The sequence below is a fragment of the Salmo salar genome, chromosome 07, assembly GCF_965601325.2.
Source record: "Salmo salar chromosome 07, fSalSal1, whole genome shotgun sequence".
Taxonomy (NCBI): domain Eukaryota; kingdom Metazoa; phylum Chordata; class Actinopteri; order Salmoniformes; family Salmonidae; genus Salmo; species Salmo salar.
In genome coordinates, this window is record NC_138297.1 from 75108047 (window position 1) to 75130000 (window position 21954).

At 42.6% G+C, this 21954-nt stretch overlaps 1 protein-coding gene across 1 annotated transcript in view; it reads right to left on the reverse strand.

Moving 5' to 3' along the window:
- Positions 1-274: 274 nt before the first annotated feature.
- Positions 275-21954, reverse strand: part of LOC106596918 (uncharacterized) — a 192047-nt gene continuing 170367 nt past the window's right edge. The window contains exons 5-13 of the mRNA XM_082977244.1: positions 19532-20614; positions 18098-18149; positions 17519-17595; positions 13837-13891; positions 9708-9730; positions 3847-4005; positions 1218-1284; positions 552-655; positions 275-280 (exon numbers count right to left, since the gene is read on the reverse strand). Of these exons, the coding sequence (XP_082833370.1) occupies positions 275-280; positions 552-655; positions 1218-1284; positions 3847-4005; positions 9708-9730; positions 13837-13891; positions 17519-17595; positions 18098-18149; positions 19532-20614 (1626 nt within the window). The remainder of the gene's footprint in view (positions 281-551; positions 656-1217; positions 1285-3846; positions 4006-9707; positions 9731-13836; positions 13892-17518; positions 17596-18097; positions 18150-19531; positions 20615-21954) is intronic.

Here is a 21954-nt window from a genome sequence, read left to right on the forward strand (position 1 = left end):
ATAATTTTTTTTTAAAGATTTATGTTTTTAATCATTTGTTTAAAGGTTTGTGTCTGAGTGTATTAAAATAGATTTGATATTAAAACACAACACAGTTTCTCCCGGAGGATTCTGGGTAATGTAGTCTGGGACACCTCTTGATGGGGGATAATGGATGAAGGGCACACTGTTGAGGTGATAGAAGCTGCTTCACTAAAAACCCTCTGATCTGGAGTTATGTTTTGTGTTTTTGTATTCTGTATTCTCCTAATGTTAATGTTAGGTTGAGCTGATCCTAGACCTGTGGGAGGGGGGGGGTTTAACTTCTACCTTGATGCAACATGGAGGAGCACTGATATGGGACCAGTCTTTCCTGTCCCCTCTCTCTCTCTCTCTCTCGAGGATTTGATTCTCATCAGAGTGGTAGACTGTATGCTGTGCGGAAGCACCTCTCTGTCACGGTCTGTCGATGCCATTCCCTATGTTGGAGGAGGCAGAGATCACGATATCATATGAATGTTGGACAAGACTAGGAATGGTAAAGCCCTATTAGATAGATAGATAGATAATACCGTGAGGGACTTGCTGAGTTGTTGGTCCTGCTCCTCCAGGTGAGCACACTCCTTCTTCAGCTCTACATTCCTCCTGAGCAAACTCCTCTTCTCCCCCTCTCTCACTAAACACACAATACACCTAGCATTAACACAGCATCACACACACACACCTAGCATTAACACAGCATACACACACACACACACACACACACACACACACACACACACACACACACACACACACACACACACACACACACAATACACCTAGCATTAACACAGCATACACACACACACACACACACTACACCTAGCATTAACACACACACACACACACACACACATACACTAGCACTAACACAGCATCACACACACACACACACACAATACACCTAGCATTAACACAGCATAACACACACACACACACACACTACACCTAGCATTAACACAGCATCACACACACACACCTAGCATTAACACAACATAACACACACACACACACACACACACACACATACACCTAGCATTAACACAGCATAACGCACACACACACACACACACACACACACACACACACAAACAAAAAACACACACACACACACATACCTAGTATTAACACAGCATAACACACACACTGCAGGCCCATCTGCCACATGCCAGCTAAGTACAGGAGTCCATTCTCACCCGTCTTGTGTGTAACATAGGACTGGACGAAGTTCTGTGGCCACGACATATTCCCTTTGTTTAGAACCTTCAGGACGAAGGAAAATACAAGTTTATAAAATGGAGGACAATGGAAACAGTTACCTTCCCTTCATATACTACATTCAGTAGTGTTGTTATAGTCAGTAGATATCATTCAGTAGTGTTGTTATAGTCAGTAGATATCATTCAGTAGTGTTGTTATAGTCAGTAGATATCATTCAGTAGTGTTGTTATAGTCAGTAGATATCATTCAGTAGTGTTGTTATAGTCAGTAGATATCATTCAGTAGTGTTGTTATAGTCAGTAGATATCATTCAGTAGTGTTGTTATAGTCAGTAGATATCATTCAGTAGTGTTGTTATAGTCAGTAGATATCATTCAGTAGTGTTGTTATAGTCAGTAGATATCATTCAGTAGTGTTGTTATAGTCAGTAGATATCATTCAGTAGTGTTGTTATAGTCAGTAGATATCATTCAGTAGTGTTGTTATAGTCAGTAGATATCATTCAGTAGTGTTGTTATAGTCAGTAGATATCATTCAGTAGTGTTGTTATAGTCAGTAGATATCATTCAGTAGTGTTGTTATAGTCAGTAGATATCATTCAGTAGTGTTGTTATAGTCAGTAGATATCATTCAGTAGTGTTGTTATAGTCAGTAGATATCATTCAGTAGTGTTGTTATAGTCAGTAGATATCATTCAGTAGTGTTGTTATAGTCAGTAGATATCATTCAGTAGTGTTGTTATAGTCAGTAGATATCATTCAGTAGTGTTGTTATAGTCAGTAGATATCATTCAGTAGTGTTGTTATAGTCAGTAGATATCATTCAGTAGTGTTGTTATAGTCAGTAGATATCATTCAGTAGTGTTGTTATAGTCAGTAGATATCATTCAGTAGTGTTGTTATAGTCAGTAGATATCATTCAGTAGTGTTGTTATAGTCAGTAGATATCATTCAGTAGTGTTGTTATAGTCAGTAGATATCATTCAGTAGTGTTGTTATAGTCAGTAGATATCATTCAGTAGTGTTGTTATAGTCAGTAGATATCATTCAGTAGTGTTGTTATAGTCAGTAGATATCATTCAGTAGTGTTGTTATAGTCAGTAGATATCATTCAGTAGTGTTGTTATAGTCAGTAGATATCATTCAGTAGTGTTGTTATAGTCAGTAGATATCATTCAGTAGTGTTGTTATAGTCAGTAGATATCATTCAGTAGTGTTGTTATAGTCAGATATCATTCAGTAGTGTTGTTATAGTCAGATATCATTCAGTAGTGTTGTTATAGTCAGTAGATATCATTCAGTAGTGTTGTTATAGTCAGTAGATATCATTCAGTAGTGTTGTTATAGTCAGTAGATATCATTCAGTAGTGTTGTTATAGTCAGTAGATATCATTCAGTAGTGTTGTTATAGTCAGTAGATATCATTCAGTAGTGTTGTTATAGTCAGTAGATATCATTCAGTAGTGTTGTTATAGTCAGTAGATATCATTCAGTAGTGTTGTTATAGTCAGTAGATATCATTCAGTAGTGTTGTTATAGTCAGTAGATATCATTCAGTAGTGTTGTTATAGTCAGTAGATATCATTCAGTAGTGTTGTTATAGTCAGTAGATATCATTCAGTAGTGTTGTTATAGTCAGTAGATATCATTCAGTAGTGTTGTTATAGTCAGTAGATATCATTCAGTAGTGTTGTTATAGTCAGTAGATATCATTCAGTAGTGTTGTTATAGTCAGTAGATATCATTCAGTAGTGTTGTTATAGTCAGTAGATATCATTCAGTAGTGTTGTTATAGTCAGTAGATATCATTCAGTAGTGTTGTTATAGTCAGTAGATATCATTCAGTAGTGTTGTTATAGTCAGTAGATATCATTCAGTAGTGTTGTTATAGTCAGTAGATATCATTCAGTAGTGTTGTTATAGTCAGTAGATATCATTCAGTAGTGTTGTTATAGTCAGTAGATATCATTCAGTAGTGTTGTTATAGTCAGTAGATATCATTCAGTAGTGTTGTTATAGTCAGTAGATATCATTCAGTAGTGTTGTTATAGTCAGTAGATATCATTCAGTAGTGTTGTTATAGTCAGTAGATATCATTCAGTAGTGTTGTTATAGTCAGTAGATATCATTCAGTAGTGTTGTTATAGTCAGTAGATATCATTCAGTAGTGTTGTTATAGTCAGTAGATATCATTCAGTAGTGTTGTTATAGTCAGTAGATATCATTCAGTAGTGTTGTTATAGTCAGTAGATATCATTCAGTAGTGTTGTTATAGTCAGTAGATATCATTCAGTAGTGTTGTTATAGTCAGTAGATATCATTCAGTAGTGTTGTTATAGTCAGTAGATATCATTCAGTAGTGTTGTTATAGTCAGTAGATATCATTCAGTAGTGTTGTTATAGTCAGATATCATTCAGTAGTGTTGTTATAGTCAGTAGATATCATTCAGTAGTGTTGTTATAGTCAGTAGATATCATTCAGTAGTGTTGTTATAGTCAGTAGATATCATTCAGTAGTGTTGTTATAGTCAGTAGATATCGCTGTAGCATTACAAAGTATTCGTTCTAACCCAACCAGATGTATTTCCCCTCTCTAGCTTCTCACCTTCTTCTGACACTTGGTGCAGACCCACACCCCCCGGGGCGGTGTTCTGAGAGGTGGGTGCAGGCAGTCAGGGTGGTAGGCTCTGGGGCAGTTATGGCACAGCTGCAGCTCTCCTTCCTCCTTACACACAGAGCAGTGGTCGTCATGCTCCAGCTCTTCCTGTCAGACGGACACACAGTCAGACGGTCAGTACCTCAGGACACGCAGCTGTTAGTGCTTCTTATTCCACCTGCCATTCAATACCACGGTCATGTCAAGTCCAAACAACATCCACTTTTTGAATGATTGATTGATTGATCCAGTGACACAATGGATATCTCTCATCTCTCTGATTACATCGTCTCTCTGATTACATCATCCCCTCATCTCTCTGATTACATCATCTTTCTGATTACATCGTCCCCTCATCTCTCTGATTACATCATCTCTCTGATTACATCGTCCCCTCATCTCTCTGATTACATCATCTCTCTGATTACATCATCCCCTCATCTCTCTGATTACATCATCTCTCTGATTACATCATCTCTCTGATTACATCATCTCCTCATCTCTCTGATTACATCATCTCTCTGATTACATCAACTCTCTGATTACATCATCTCTCTGATTACATCATCCCCTCATCTCTCTGATTACATCATCTCTCTGATTACATCATCCCCTCATCTCTCTGATTACATCATCTCTCTGATTACATCGTCCCCTCATCTCTGATTACATCATCCCCTCATCTCACTGATTACATCGTCCCCTCATATCTCTGATTACATCATCCATCATCTCTCTGATTACATCATCCCCTCATCTCACTGATTACATCATCCATCATCTCTCTGATTATCTGTCAAATGTCTGCTGGAAATACTACTCCAGAGGCAGGAAGGAGAATATCTATCTAAATTTGCTAAATTTGCTACACCACTATCTACAGTATACAACACCACTATCTACAGTATACCACATTACAACACCACTATCTACAGTATACAACACCACTATCTACAGTATACAACACCACTATCTACAGTATACCACACTACAACACCACAACACCACTATCTACAATATACCACACCACTATCTACAGTATACCACACTACAACACCACTATCTACAGTATACCACACTACTATCTACAGTATACCACACTACAACACCACTATCTACAGTATACCACACTACAACACCACTATCTACAGTATACAACACTACTATCTACAATATACAACACTACAACACCACTATCTACAGTATACCACACTACAACACCACTATCTACAGTATACCACACTACAACACCACTATCTACAGTATACCACACTACAACACCACTATCTACAGTATACAACACCACTATCTACAATATACCACACTACAACACCACTATCTACAGTATACCACACCACTATCTACAGTATACCACACTACAACACCACTATCTACAGTATACCACACTACAACACCACTATCTACAGTATACAACACTACAATCTACAGTATACCACACTACAACACCACTATCTACAGTATACAACACCACTATCTACAGTATACAACACCACTATCTACAGTATACCACACTACAACACCACTATCTACAGTATACCACACTACAACACCACTATCTACAGTATACCACACTACAACACCGCTATCTACAGTATACAACACCACTATCTACAGTATACCACACTACAACACCACTATCTACAGTATACCACACTACAACACCACTATCTACAGTATACAACACCACTATCTACAGTATACCACACTACAACACCACTATCTACAGTATACCACACTACAACACCACTATCTACAGTATACAACACCACTATCTACAGTATACAACACCACTATCTACAGTATACCACACTACAACACCACTATCTACAGTATACCACACTACAACACCACTATCTACAGTATACAACACCACTATCTACAGTATACAACACTACAACACCACTATCTACAGTATACATCACCACTATCTACAGTATACAACACCACTATCTACAGTATACCACACTACAACACCACTATCTACAGTATACAACACCACTATCTACAGTATACAACACCACTATCTACAGTATACCACACTACAACACCACTATCTACAGTATACAACACCACTATCTACAGTATACCACACTACAACACCACTATCTACAGTATACCACACTACAACACCACTATCTACAGTATACAACACCACTATCTACAGTATACAACACTACAACACCACTATCTACAGTATACATCACCACTATCTACAGTATACAACACCACTATCTACAGTATACCACACTACAACACCACTATCTACAGTATACCACACTACAACACCACTATCTACAGTATACCACACCACTATCTACAATATACCACACTACAACACCACTATCTACAGTATACAACACCACTATCTACAGTATACAACACTACAACACCACTATCTACAGTATACCACACTACAACACCACTATCTACAGTATACCACATTACAACACCACTATCTACAGTATACCACACCACTATCTACAGTATACAACACCACTATCTACAGTATACAACACTACAACACCACTATCTACAGTATACCACACTACAACACCACTATCTACAGTATACCACACCACTATCTACAGTATACCACACTACAACACCACTATCTACAATATACCACACCACTATCTACAGTATACCACACTACAACACCACTATCTACAGTATACCACACCACTATCTACAGTATACCACACTACAACACCACTATCTACAGTATACCACACTACAACACCACTATCTACAGTATACAACACCACTATCTACAGTATACCACACTACAACACCACTATCTACAGTATACAACACCACTATCTACAGTATACCACACTACAACACCACTATCTACAGTATACAACACTACAACACCACAATCTACAGTATACCACACTACAACACCACTATCTACAGTATACCACACTACAATACCACTATCTACAGTATACCACACTACAACACCACTATCTACAGTATACCACACTACAACACCACTATCTACAGTATACAACACTACCACACCACTATCTACAGTATACAACACCACTATCTACAGTATACAACACCACTATCTACAGTATACCACACTACAACACCACTATCTACAGTATACCACACTACAACACCACTATCTACAGTATACCACACTACAACACCACTATCTACAGTATACCACACTACAACACCACTATCTACAGTATACCACACTACAACACCACTATCTACAGTATACAACACCACTATCTACAGTATACAACACCACTATCTACAGTATACCACACTACAACACCACTATCTACAGTATACCACACTACAACACCACTATCTACAGTATACCACACTACAACACCACTATCTACAGTATACAACACCACTATCTACAGTATACCACACTACAACACCACTATCTACAGTATACCACACTACAACACCACTATCTACAGTATACAACACCACTATCTACAGTATACAACACTACAACACCACTATCTACAGTATACATCACCACTATCTACAGTATACAACACCACTATCTACAGTATACCACACTACAACACCACTATCTACAGTATACCACACTACAACACCACTATCTACAGTATACAACACTACCACACCACTATCTACAGTATACAACACCACTATCTACAGTATACCACACTACAACACCACTATCTACAGTATACAACACCACTATCTACAGTATACCACACTACAACACCACTATCTACAGTATACCACACTACAACACCACTATCTACAGTATACCACACTACAACACCACTATCTACAGTATACCACACTACAACACCACTATCTACAGTATACCACACTACAACACCACTATCTACAGTATACAACACCACTATCTACAGTATACAACACCACTATCTACAGTATACCACACTACAACACCACTATCTACAGTATACAACACCACTATCTACAGTATACAACACCACTATCTACAGTATACAACACCACTATCTACAGTATACAACACCACTATCTACAGTATACAACACTACAACACCACTATCTACAGTATACCACACTACAACACCACTATCTACAGTATACCACACTACAACACCACTATCTACAGTATACAACACCACTATCTACAGTATACAACACCACTATCTACAGTATACAACACTACAACACCACTATCTACAGTATACCACACTACAACACCACTATCTACAGTATACCACACTACAACACCACTATCTACAGTATACCACACTACAACACCACTATCTACAGTATACAACACCACTATCTACAGTATACCACACTACAACACCACTATCTACAGTATACCACACTACAACACCACTATCTACAGTATACAACACCACTATCTACAGTATACAACACTACAACACCACTATCTACAGTATACATCACCACTATCTACAGTATACAACACCACTATCTACAGTATACCACACTACAACACCACTATCTACAGTATACCACACTACAACACCACTATCTACAGTATACCACACCACTATCTACAATATACCACACTACAACACCACTATCTACAGTATACAACACCACTATCTACAGTATACAACACTACAACACCACTATCTACAGTATACCACACTACAACACCACTATCTACAGTATACCACATTACAACACCACTATCTACAGTATACCACACCACTATCTACAGTATACAACACCACTATCTACAGTATACAACACTACAACACCACTATCTACAGTATACCACACTACAACACCACTATCTACAGTATACCACACCACTATCTACAGTATACCACACTACAACACCACTATCTACAATATACCACACCACTATCTACAGTATACCACACTACAACACCACTATCTACAGTATACCACACCACTATCTACAGTATACCACACTACAACACCACTATCTACAGTATACCACACTACAACACCACTATCTACAGTATACAACACCACTATCTACAGTATACCACACTACAACACCACTATCTACAGTATACAACACCACTATCTACAGTATACCACACTACAACACCACTATCTACAATATACAACACCACTATCTACAGTATACAACACCACTATCTACAGTATACCACACTACAACACCACTATCTACAGTATACAACACTACAACACCACAATCTACAGTATACCACACTACAACACCACTATCTACAGTATACCACACTACAATACCACTATCTACAGTATACCACACTACAACACCACTATCTACAGTATACCACACTACAACACCACTATCTACAGTATACAACACTACCACACCACTATCTACAGTATACAACACCACTATCTACAGTATACCACACTACAACACCACTATCTACAGTATACAACACCACTATCTACAGTATACCACACTACAACACCACTATCTACAGTATACCACACTACTATCTACAGTATACCACACTACAACACCACTATCTACAGTATACCACACTACAACACCACTATCTACAGTATACCACACTACAACACCACTATCTACAGTATACCACACTACAACACCACTATCTACAGTATACCACACTACAACACCACTATCTACAGTATACAACACCACTATCTACAGTATACAACACCACTATCTACAGTATACCACACTACAACACCACTATCTACAGTATACAACACCACCATCTACAGTATACCACACTACAACACCACTATCTACAGTATACATCACTACAACACCACCATCTACAGTCCTAGCTGTAATCACGTCATGCTCCAGTACGTACCTTCCATCTGTAGTCCCCAGTGGCTTGCGTGCGTAACACAGGAAGCAGATAACAGGTTAGTCGCTGACAACAGGTGAAGACATATGGGGGTTGAGCAGCGGTTTGGGCCAGAGAGGGGGAGGGGTGCGGCAGCAGTAGGGTTTTAGACCGGGAAACATTAAGCAACAGACCTGCAACATCTCTGTTCTGGGGAACGCAGCTCAGGTCAACACAGTCCATGCTCTAGTCTAGAAGGATGCAGTGTAATTACAGTCCATGCTCTAGTCTAGTACAATACAGTGTAATTACAGTCCATGCTCTAGTCTAGTAGGATGCAGTGTAATTACAGTCCATGCTCTAGTCTAGTAGGATGCAGTGTGATTACAGTCCATGCTCTAGTCTAGAAGGATACAGTGTAATTACAGTCCATGCTCTAGTCTAGAAGGATGCAGTGTAATTACAGTCCATGCTCTAGTCTAGTAGGATACAGTGTAATTACAGTCCATGCTCTAGTCTAGTACAATACAGTGTAATTACAGTCCATGCTCTAGTCTAGAAGGATACAGTGTAATTACAGTCCATGCTCTAGTCTAGAAGGATGCAGTGTAATTACAGTCCATGCTCTAGTCTAGAAGGATGCAGTGTAATTACAGTCCATGCTCTAGTCTAGTAGGATGCAGTGTAATTACAGTCCATGCTCTAGTCTAGTAGGATACAGTGTAATTACAGTCCATGCTCTAGTCTAGTAGGATACAGTGTGATTACAGTCCATGCTCTAGTCTAGTAGGATGCAGTGTAATTACAGTCCATGCTCTAGTCTAGTAGGATACAGTGTAATTACAGTCCATGCTCTAGTCTAGTACAATACAGTGTAATTACAGTCCATGCTCTAGTCTAGTACAATACAGTGTAATTACAGTCCATGCTCTAGTCTAGTACAATACAGTGTGATTACAGTCCATGCTCTAGTCTAGTAGGATACAGTGTAATTACAGTCCATGCTCTAGTCTAGAAGGATACAGTGTAATTACAGTCCATGCTCTAGTCTAGTAGGATACAGTGTAATTACAGTCCATGCTCTAGTCTAGTAGGATGCAGTGTAATTACAGTCCATGCTCTAGTCTAGTAGGATACAGTGTAATTACAGTCCATGCTCTAGTCTAGAAGGATACAGTGTAATTACAGTCCATGCTCTAGTCTAGAAGGATGCAGTGTAATTACAGTCCATGCTCTAGTCTAGTAGGATACAGTGTAATTACAGTCCATGCTCTAGTCTAGTACAATACAGTGTAATTACAGTCCATGCTCTAGTCTAGAAGGATACAGTGTAATTACAGTCCATGCTCTAGTCTAGAAGGATGCAGTGTAATTACAGTCCATGCTCTAGTCTAGAAGGATGCAGTGTAATTACAGTCCATGCTCTAGTCTAGTAGGATGCAGTGTAATTACAGTCCATGCTCTAGTCTAGTAGGATACAGTGTAATTACAGTCCATGCTCTAGTCTAGTAGGATACAGTGTGATTACAGTCCATGCTCTAGTCTAGTAGGATGCAGTGTAATTACAGTCCATGCTCTAGTCTAGTAGGATACAGTGTAATTACAGTCCATGCTCTAGTCTAGTACAATACAGTGTAATTACAGTCCATGCTCTAGTCTAGTACAATACAGTGTAATTACAGTCCATGCTCTAGTCTAGTACAATACAGTGTGATTACAGTCCATGCTCTAGTCTAGAAGGATACAGTGTAATTACAGTCCATGCTCTAGTCTAGTAGGATACAGTGTAATTGAGTCCTGTCTAGTTGTGTTGATGGGGGAGTATAAATGTGCTTTACCAGTCCTGTCTAGTTGTGTTGATGGGTCAGTATAAATGTGTTTTACCAGTCCTGTCTAGTTGTGTTGATGGGTCAGTATAAATGTGTTTTACCAGTCCTGTCTAGTTGTGTTGATGGGGGTTGCATAAATGTGTTTTACCAGTCCTGTCTAGTTGTGTTGATGGGGAAGTATAAATGTGTTTTACCAGTCCTGTCTAGTTGTGTTGATGGGTCAGTATAAATGTGTTTTACCAGTCCTGTCTAGATGTGTTGATGGGGGTTGCATAAATGTGTTTTACCAGTCCTGTCTAGTTCTGTTGATGGGAAAGTATAAATGTGTTTTACCAGTCCTGTCTAGTTGTGTTGATGGGTCAGTATAAATGTGTTTTACCAGTCCTGTCTAGTTGTGTTGATGGGGGATGTATAAATGTGTTTTACCAGTCCTGTCTAGTTGTGTTGATGGGTCAGTATATATGTGTTTTACCAGTCCTGTCTAGTTGTGTTGATGGGGAAGTATAATTGTGTTTTACCAGTCCTGTCTAGATGTGTTGATGGGTCAGTATAAATGTGTTTTACCAGTCCTGTCTAGTTGTCTTGATGGGTCAGTATAAATGTTTTACCAGTCCTGTCTAGTTGTGTTGATGGGGGACGTATAAATGTGCTTTACCAGTCCTGTCTAGTTGTGTTGATGGGGGACGTATAAATGTGCTTTACCAGTCCTGTCTAGTTGTGTTGATGGGTCAGTATAAATGTGTTTTACCAGTCCTGTCTAGTTGTGTTGATGGGGAAGTATAATTGTGTTTTACCAGTCCTGTCTAGATGTGTTGATGGGTCAGTATAAATGTGTTTTACCAGTCCTGTCTAGTTGTCTTGATGGGTCAGTATAAATGTTTTACCAGTCCTGTCTAGTTGTGTTGATGGGGGACGTATAAATGTGCTTTACCAGTCCTGTCTAGTTGTGTTGATGGGGGACGTATAAATGTGCTTTACCAGTCCTGTCTAGTTCTGTTGATGGGGAAGTATAAATGTGTTTTACCAGTCCTGTCTAGTTGTGTTGATGGGGGACGTATAAATGTGCTTTACCAGTCCTGTCTAGTTGTGTGGGTGACGTATAAATGTGCTTTACCAGTCCTGTCTAGTTGTGTTGATGGGTCAGTATAAATGTGTTTTACCAGTCCTGTCTAGTTGTGTTGATGGGGAAGTATAAATGTGTTTTACCAGTCCTGTCTAGTTGTGTTGATGGGTCAGTATAAATGTATTTTACCAGTCCTGTCTAGGTGTGTTGATGGGGAAGTATAAATGTGTTTTACCAGTCCTGTCTAGTTGTGTTGATGGGTCAGTATATAAATGTGTTTTACCAGTCCTGTCTAGTTGTGTTGATGGGGGAAGTATAAATGTGTTTTACCAGTCCTGTCTAGTTGTGTTGATGGGGGAAGTATAAATGTGTTTTACCAGTCCTGTCTAGTTGTGTTGATGGGTCAGTATAAATGTGTTTTACCAGTCCTGTCTAGTTGTGTTGATGGGCCAGTATAAATGTGTTTTACCAGTCCTGTCTAGTTGTGTTGATGGGTCAGTATAAATGTGTTTTACCAGTCCTGTCTAGTTGTGTTCATGGGGGAGTATGAATGTGTTTTACCAGTCCTGTCTAGTTGTGTGGGTGACGTATAAATGTGCTTTACCAGTCCTGTCTAGTTGTGTTGATGGGTCAGTATAAATGTGTTTTACCAGTCCTGTCTAGTTGTGTTGATGGGTCAGTATAAATGTGTTTTACCAGTCCTGTCTCGTTGTGTTGATGGGGGAGTATAAATGTGTTTTACCAGTCCTGTCTAGTTGTGTTGATGGGTCAGTATAAATGTGTTTTACCAGTCCTGTCTAGTTGTGTTGATGGGGGAAGTATAAATGTGTTTTACCAGTCCTGTCTAGTTGTGTTGATGGGTCAGTATAAATGTGTTTTACCAGTCCTGTCTAGTTGTTTTGATGGGGAAGTATAAATGTGTTTTACCAGTCCTGTCTAGTTGTGTTAATGGGGAAGTATAAATGTGTTTTACCAGTCCTGTCTAGTTGCGTTGATGGGTCAGTATATAAATGTGCTTTACCAGTCCTGTCTAGTTGTGTTGATGGGTCAGTATATAAATGTGTTTTACCAGTCCTGTCTAGTTGTGTTGATGGGTCAGTATATAAATGTGTTTTACCAGTCCTGTCTAGTTGTGTTGATGGGTCAGTATATAAATGTGTTTTACCAGTCCTGTCTAGTTGTGTTGATGGGTCAGTATATAAATGGGTTTTACCAGTCCTGTCTAGTTGTGTTGATGGGTCAGTATATAAATGGGTTTTACCTCTCACAGATAGGAAGAGTGGGTTGTCCAGGTAATTTGATGCAAGGCGTTTACGCTGGAAGGTAGGAAGTGAGGAGAGAGACAGAGAAAATGTTTACTTCCTTCACCTCTAACACAAACAGGAATTCTGAGAAGACACGTTTTTAGCTCTGCAAAATCGACTCTCAACAGCATTTACTGAATTCTTCCAAGTTACGCGGAAAATAACTTTAGTAGAATCACTGTAGCACACGTTTTGGGCAGTGTTACTGAACATCATGTACGACGTTATGTGGAAAGCACAAGGCACCAGCTCCAACAGACATGAAACAAAGTGCAGCTAAACATCACTTAACCCATCAGGGACTAAGGCCATCAGGGACTAAGGCCATCAGAGACTAAGGTCATCAGAGACTAAGGTCATCAGGGACTAAGGCCTGTCTAAACTGAACCCATCAGGGACTAAGGCCATCAGGGACTAAGGCCAACAGGGACTAAGGCCATCAGAGACTAAGGCCTGTCTAAACTGAACCCATCAGGGACTAAGGCCATCAGAGACTAAGGCCATCAGGGACTAAGGCCATCAGGGACTGAGGCCATCAGAGACTAAGGCCATCAGGGACTAAGGCCTGTCTAAACTGAACCCATCAGGGACTAAGGCCATCAGGGACTAAGGCCATCAGGGACTAAGGCCATCAGGGACTAAGGCCATCAGGGACTAAGGCCTGTCTAAACTGAACCCATCAGGGACTAAGGCCATTAGGGACTAAGGCCATCAGGGACTAAGGCCATCAGGGACTGAGGCCATCAGAGACTAAGGCCATCAGGGACTAAGGCCTGTCTAAACTGAACCCATCAGGGACTGAGGCCATCAGGGACTGAGGCCATCAGAGACTAAGGCCATCAGGGACTAAGGCCTGTCTAAACTGAACCCATCAGGGACTAAGGCCATCAGGGACTAAGGCCTGTCTAAACTGAACCCATCAGGGACTAAGGCCATTAGGGACTAAGGCCATCAGGGACTAAGGCCATCAGGGACTAAGGCCTGTCTAAACTGAACCCATCAGGGACTAAGGCCATCAGGGACTAAGGCCATCAGGGACTAAGGCCTGTCTAAACTGAACCCATCAGGGACTAAGGCCATCAGGGACTAAGGCCTGTCTAAACTGAACCCATCAGGGACTGAGGCCATCAGGGACTAAGGCCATCAGGGACTGAGGCCATCAGAGACTAAGGCCATCAGAGACTAAGGCCATCAGGGACTAAGGCCATCAGGGACTAAGGCCATCAGGGACTAAGGTCATCAGAGACTAAGGCCATCAGAGACTAAGGCCATCAGAGACTAAGGCCATCAGAGACTAAGGCCTGTCTAAACTGAACCCATCAGGGACTAAGGCCATCAGAGACTAAGGCCATCAGAGACTAAGGCCATCAGAGACTAAGGCCATCAGAGACTAAGGCCATCAGAGACTAAGGCCATCAGGGACTAAGGCCATCAGAGACTAAGGCCTGTCTAAACTGAACCCATCAGGGACTAAGGCCATCAGAGACTAAGGCCATCAGAGACTAAGGCCATCAGAGACTAAGGCCATCAGAGACTAAGGCCATCAGAGACTAAGGCCATCAGAGACTAAGGCCATCAGGGACTAAGGCCATCAGGGACTAAGGCCATCAGGGACTAAGGCCATCAGGGACTAAGGCCATCAGAGACTAAGGCCTGTCTAAACTGAACCCATCAGGGACTAAGGCCATCAGGGACTAAGGCCATCAGGGACTAAGGCCATCAGGGACTAAGGCCATCAGGAGACTAAGGCCATCAGAGACTAAGGCCTGTCTAAACTGAACCATCAGAGACTAAGGCCATCAGAGACTAAGGCCATCAGGGACTAAGGCCATCAGAGACTAAGGCCATCAGGGACTAAGGCCATCAGAGACTAAGGCCATCAGAGACTAAGGCCATCAGAGACTAAGGCCATCAGGGACTAAGGCCATCAGGGACTAAGGCCATCAGAGACTAAGGCCATCAGAGACTAAGGCCATCAGAGACTAAGGCCTGTCTAAACTGAACCCATCAGGGACTAAGGCCATCAGGGACTAAGGCCATCAGAGACTAAGGCCATCAGGGACTAAGGTCATCAGAGACTAAGGCCATCAGAGACTAAGGCCTGTCTAAACTGAACCCATCAGGGACTAAGGCCATCAGGGACTAAGGCCATCAGAGACTAAGGCCATCAGAGACTAAGGCCATCAGGGACTAAGGCCATCAGAGACTAAGGCCATCAGAGACTAAGGCCATCAGGGACTAAGGCCATCAGGGACTAAGGCCATCAGGGACTAAGGCCATCAGAGACTAAGGCCATCAGAGACTAAGGCCTGTCTAAACTGAACCCATCAGGGACTAAGGCCATCAGGGACTGAGGCCATCAGGGACTAAGGCCATCAGAGACTAAGGCCATCAGAGACTAAGGCCTGTCTAAACTGAACCCATCAGAGACTAAGGCCATCAGAGACTAAGGCCTGTCTAAACTGAACCCATCAGAGACTAAGGCCATCAGGGACTAAGGCCCGTCTAAACTGAACCATCAGAGACTAAGGCGGACTAAGGCCAACAGGGACTAAGGCCATCAGAGACTAAGGCCATCAGAGACTAAGGCCATCAGGGACTAAAGCCATCAGGGACTAAGGCCCGTCTAAACTGAACCATCAGAGACTAAGGCCTTTTCTTTATAGATCCTTTGAAGTATTAACCTATTAGCCTATTAGCTTACTGCTATTAGCCCATACAAACACATTGAATAACAGATTCACTACATGGAATAACAGATAGTCCCCCAACAAATCAAATGAAATTTGTTCTGAAGTGTCTGTCCTATATCTGAGAGAGATATCGTTTTATTTTTATTTTAATTTTTTACATGTATTTAACCCCTTTATTTTTGTAACGATTTTTTGGGGGACTGGTACAGGGGACCTTCAGACGAGTATAGTGAGGCCTGTGGGCGTCTTACAGCAAAACAACGGACGTGTACGTGTCCGTGAGAGTCTCACCTCTACCACAGCTATATCTAGCTTAAAACTGACAGATTTATGTGGGGATTTTTTAATATTTTATTCTGCTAATTAAGATTTCAGCACGGGACGTGGACATCGACCCTTATTTAAACTCTGAATCACGCCGACTAGTACTACTCTACTGTCACGCTCTGACCTAAGAGAGCTGGGTTTTCTCTGTTTAGTTAGGTCAGGGTGTGATAGGTGGGTGGGCATTCTATGTTGTTTTGTTTCTATGTTTTGGCCGGGTATGGTTTCCAATCAGAGGCAGCTGTCTATCGTTGTCTCCGATTGGAAGCCATACTTAGGCAGCCCTGTTTTTCGTTGCATTTACCTGACAGAACTGTTGGCTGTCATTTTTTTGTTTATTTTTGTCTAGAGTTCGTTTTTTATTTAAAAAAATTAACGATGACCACTCAACACGCTTGCGCCTTGGTGTCCTCTATATGACGCCCCGTTAATTAATTAATTAATTAATTAACTAATTAACATAAACGTAACATACTGTATCTCTAACATCTCTTACACATTTCAAAACACGCATATCTCTCCCGAACAGCTCTGACCTACTTTCAGATAACATTTGTCAACTATTGAAGCTATTTTGAATCCAGACAACAACAACAACAAAAAGGGGTCCATTGTCTGTTACCTCTGGTTGGACCAGGCCGCTGTAGGCTGGGTTGGCTGTGCTTCGTCTCTTCCTCTCCTGTCTCTTGATCTGGATCTCTGTCGTGGTAGAGGAACAAAGGCTTATGGGACAGAGGCTTAGATACACACAGCAGGTACAGGTAGATGGGACAGACAGACAGGTAGAGGAACAAAGGCTTATGGGACAGAGGCTTAGATACACACAGCAGGTACAGGTAGATGAGACAGACAGGTAGAAACAGACAGTACAGCTAGATGGGGCAGACAGACAGACAGACAGACAGACAGACAGACAGACAGACAGACAGACAGACAGACAGACAGACAGACAGACAGACAGACAGACAGACAGACAGACAGACAGACAGACAGACAGACAGTACAGCTAGATGGGACAGACAGACAGGTAGACACAGCCAGTACAGACAGACAGGTAGACAAGTAACGAGTAACAGTGACTAGTTTCTCTGTCCATTCAAGTTTCATCTCATTGTTACCACCTGCAACAAGACAGCAAAGATGTGCCCTTTATTACATTCTGATGAGTTTAATTCAATTTAGTGTCAGAGGAAGAACTCACCTTCCAGGGTCTCTGTAGTGACCAGGCCAAGAGCCACCATGAAGGACATTTTCTGTAGGGGAGAGGGGACAGGTTAGAGTGTGACACCCATATGAATACCATACAGGTGGAGAGGGGACATGTTACAGTGTGACACCCATATGAATACCATACAGGTGGAGAGGGGACATGTTAGAGTGTGACACCCATATGAATACCATACAGGTGGAGAGGGGACATGTTACAGTGTGACACCCATATGAATACCATACAGGTGGAGAGGGGACATGTTACAGTGTGACACCCATATGAATACCATACAGGTGGAGAGGGGACATGTTACAGCGTGACACCCATATGAATACCGTACAGGTGGAGAGGGGACATGTTACAGGTATTGATGCCTGTAATGATGCCTGTAATGATGCCTGTAATGATGCCTGTATTGATGCCTGTAATGATGCCTGTATTGATGCCTGTATTGATGCCTGTAATGATGCCTGTAGTGATGCCTGTAGTGATGCCTGTAATGATGCCTGTATTGATGCCTGTAATGATGCCTGTAATGATGCCTGTAATGATGCCTGTATTGATGCCTGTAATGATGCCTGTATTGATGCCTGTATTGATGCCTGTAATGATGCCTGTAATGATGCCTGTAATGATGCCTGTAGTGATGCCTGTAATGATGCCTGTATTGATGCCTGTAATGATGCCTGTATTGATACCTGTATTGATGCCTGTATTGATACCTGTAATGATGCCTGTAATGATGCCTGTATTGATACCTGTAATGCTGCCTGTAATGATGCCTGTAATGATGCCTGTAATGAGGCCTGTAATGAGGCCTGTAATGAGGCCTGTAATGATACCTGTAATGATGCCTGTATTGATACCTGTAGTGATACCTGTAGTGATGCCTGTAATGCTACCTGTATTGATACCTGTAATGAGGCCTGTAATGAGGCCTGTAATGAGGCCTGTAATGAGGCCTGTAATGAGGCCTGTAATGATACCTGTAATGATGCCTGTAATGATACCTGTAATGATACCTGTAATGATGCCTGTAATGATACCTGTAATGAGGCCTGTAATGATGCCTGTAATGAGGCCTGTAATGAGGCCTGTAATGATGCCTGTAATGAGGCCTGTAATGATACCTGTAATGATGCCTGTAATGATACCTGTAATGATGCCTGTAATGATACCTGTAATGATACCTGTAATGAGGCCTGTAATGAGGCCTGTAATGATGCCTGTAATGTGAAGCCTTACAGGAGAGAAAGATCAGCATGAAGTGTGTAATTGTAGAGACAATCCTGACAGAGACAGTCAGTAGTGCTGGTAGGACTGACAGAAGGATGTGTAGGACAAGGACAGTCTTTAACCTTATTGTCAGTGCTGAAGATCAGTGGCCGGACCTTGACTGCCTCACTGATGGTCCACACCCTGTTATTCCCGGTATCGGCGGGCGGCGAGGCAGAGATGATGGAGAAGGTCACACCGGGGGCTACTGAGGCTGACGTGGCTGTTGGGCTGCTGCTGTTGCTGCTGGTAGAGGTGGGAGAGATGGTGGAGAGGCCTCCAGGCCAGGCTAGGGCCAGGGAGAGAGACTGGGTCTGGGCCGGGGAGAGAGGACTGGGTCTGGGCCGGGGAGAGAGACTGGGTCTGGGCCGGGGAGAGAGACTGGGTCTGGGCCAGGGGAGAGGCCAGGGTCTGGGCCAGGGAGAGAGACTGGGTCTGGGCCAGGGAGAGAGACTGGGTCTGGGCCAGGGAGAGAGACTGGGTCTGGGCCAGGGAGAGAGACTGGGTCTGGGCCAGGGGAGAGGCCAGGGTCTGGGCCAGGGGAGAGGCCAGGGTCTGGGCCAGGGGAGAGGCCAGGGTCTGGGCCAGGGAGAGAGACTGGGTCTGGGCCAGGGGAGAGGCCAGGGTCTGGGCCAGGGGAGAGGCCAAGGGAGAGGCCAGGGTCTGGGCCAGGGGAGAGGCCAGGGTCTGGGCCAGGGGAGAGGCCAGGGGAGAGGCCAGGGTCTGGGCCAGGGGAGAGGCCAGGGTCTGGGCCAGGGGAGAGGCCAGGGTCTGGGCCAGGGGAGAGGCCAGGGGAGAGGCCAGGGTCTGGGCCAGGGGAGAGGCCAGGGTCTGGGCCAGGGGAGAGGCCAGGGTCTGGGCCAGGGGAGAGGCCAGGGGAGGGGCCAGGGTCTGGGCCAGGGGAGGGGGTGAGGAGGTTATGCAGGTGGCTGTGTCTTCCTGACCTATGGAGAGGCGTTCTGGGCTGAACGTGCTGTTGGCTGTAGGCAGGGCCGGGCCGAGGGTGTGGCTCTGGGTGAGGGTGTGGCTCTGGGTGAGGGTGTGGCTCTGGGTGAGGGTGTGGCTAGAGCTGTGGGTTTGGTTAAAGCTGTGGGCGTGGCTCTTAGGGCTGACTACAGCGGTAGCTCTCTGGAGGCTGTGGCTGAGGAGGAGGCTGGCTGGCTGCTCATTGAGGAGAGACACAGGGCTGTGGCTGAGGAGGAGGCTGGCTGGGATCACACTCTTTGGCTGAACCTGGAGAGGAGGGAGGGAGAGAAGGAGCATGTTAAAAACCTCTTGGGGCTATGTGGGACGCTAGCGTGCCACCCGTGGTGCACCCTATCAACAGCAGGTGCATTTCAAGAGCGGCAAATTTGAAACCAAATAAATGTCAAAATTTATTTATAAAATTTAAAACATACAACTATCTTACACCCTTTGAAAGATAAACATCTCCTTAATCTAACCACATTGTCCGATTTCAAAAAGGTTTTACGGCGAAAGCATAAAGTTAGATTATGTTAGGAGAGTACATTGACAATAGCTGTGTGTAATGTTTTGTCAATTCAAAGACAGGGTCACCAAAACCATAAAACCAGCTAAAATGATGCACTAACCTTTTACAATCTCCATCAGATGACACTCCTAGGACATTATGTTAGACAATGCATGCATTTTCAGTTCTATCAAGTTCATATTTATATCCAAAAACAGCGTTTTACTATGGCGTTGATGTTCAGGAAATCGTTTCCCTTCAATAACCGGCAGTCAAGTCAGCACCAGAAATTAAATAATTAAAATTAGAAAACATTGGTAAAATACCCTAGCTTGGAAAATGGCTGTGTGATTATTTTTGTCTATGTACTCTCCTAACATAATCTAATGTTTTGCTTTCGCTGTAAAGCCTTTTTGAAATCGGACAATGTGGTTACATCAAGGAGAAGTGTATCTTTAAAATGGTGTAAAATAGTTGTATGTTTGAGAAAGTTGAATTATGACATTTTGTTGTTTTTGAATTTACCACCCTGATATTTCACTGGCTGTGTCCCGCAGGTGGGACGCTAGCGTCCCACGTAGCCCATAGAAGATAACTAGGATTATAGTTTAATTTATTAACATACTTGTGGACCTGTTCAGATCTCTGTACAGATGACCTAATACCATCTGAATCAGTCAGTAAGACAGTCAGTAACACCATCCATCTCTGTACTGAATCAGTCAGTAACACCATCCATCTATGTACTGCCCACTTCCTCTCTCTCTCTCTCTCTCTCTCTCTCTCTCTCTCTCTCTCTCTCTCCCTCTCCCTAGCTCTCTCTCTCTCTCCCTCTCTCTCTCTCTCTCTCCCTAGCTCTCCTCTCTCCTCTCTCCCTCTCTCTCTCTCTCTCTCTCTCTCTCTCTCTCTCTCTCTCTCTCTCTCTCTCGCTCTCTCTCTCTCTCCCTCTCTCTCTCTCCCTAGCTCTCTCTCTCCCTAGCTCTCTCTCTCTCTCTCTCTCTCTCTCTATAGCTCTCTCTCTCTCTCTCTCTCTCTCTCTCCCTAGCTCTCTCTCTTTCTCCCTCTCTCTCCCTCTCTCTCTCTCTCTCTCTTTCTCTCT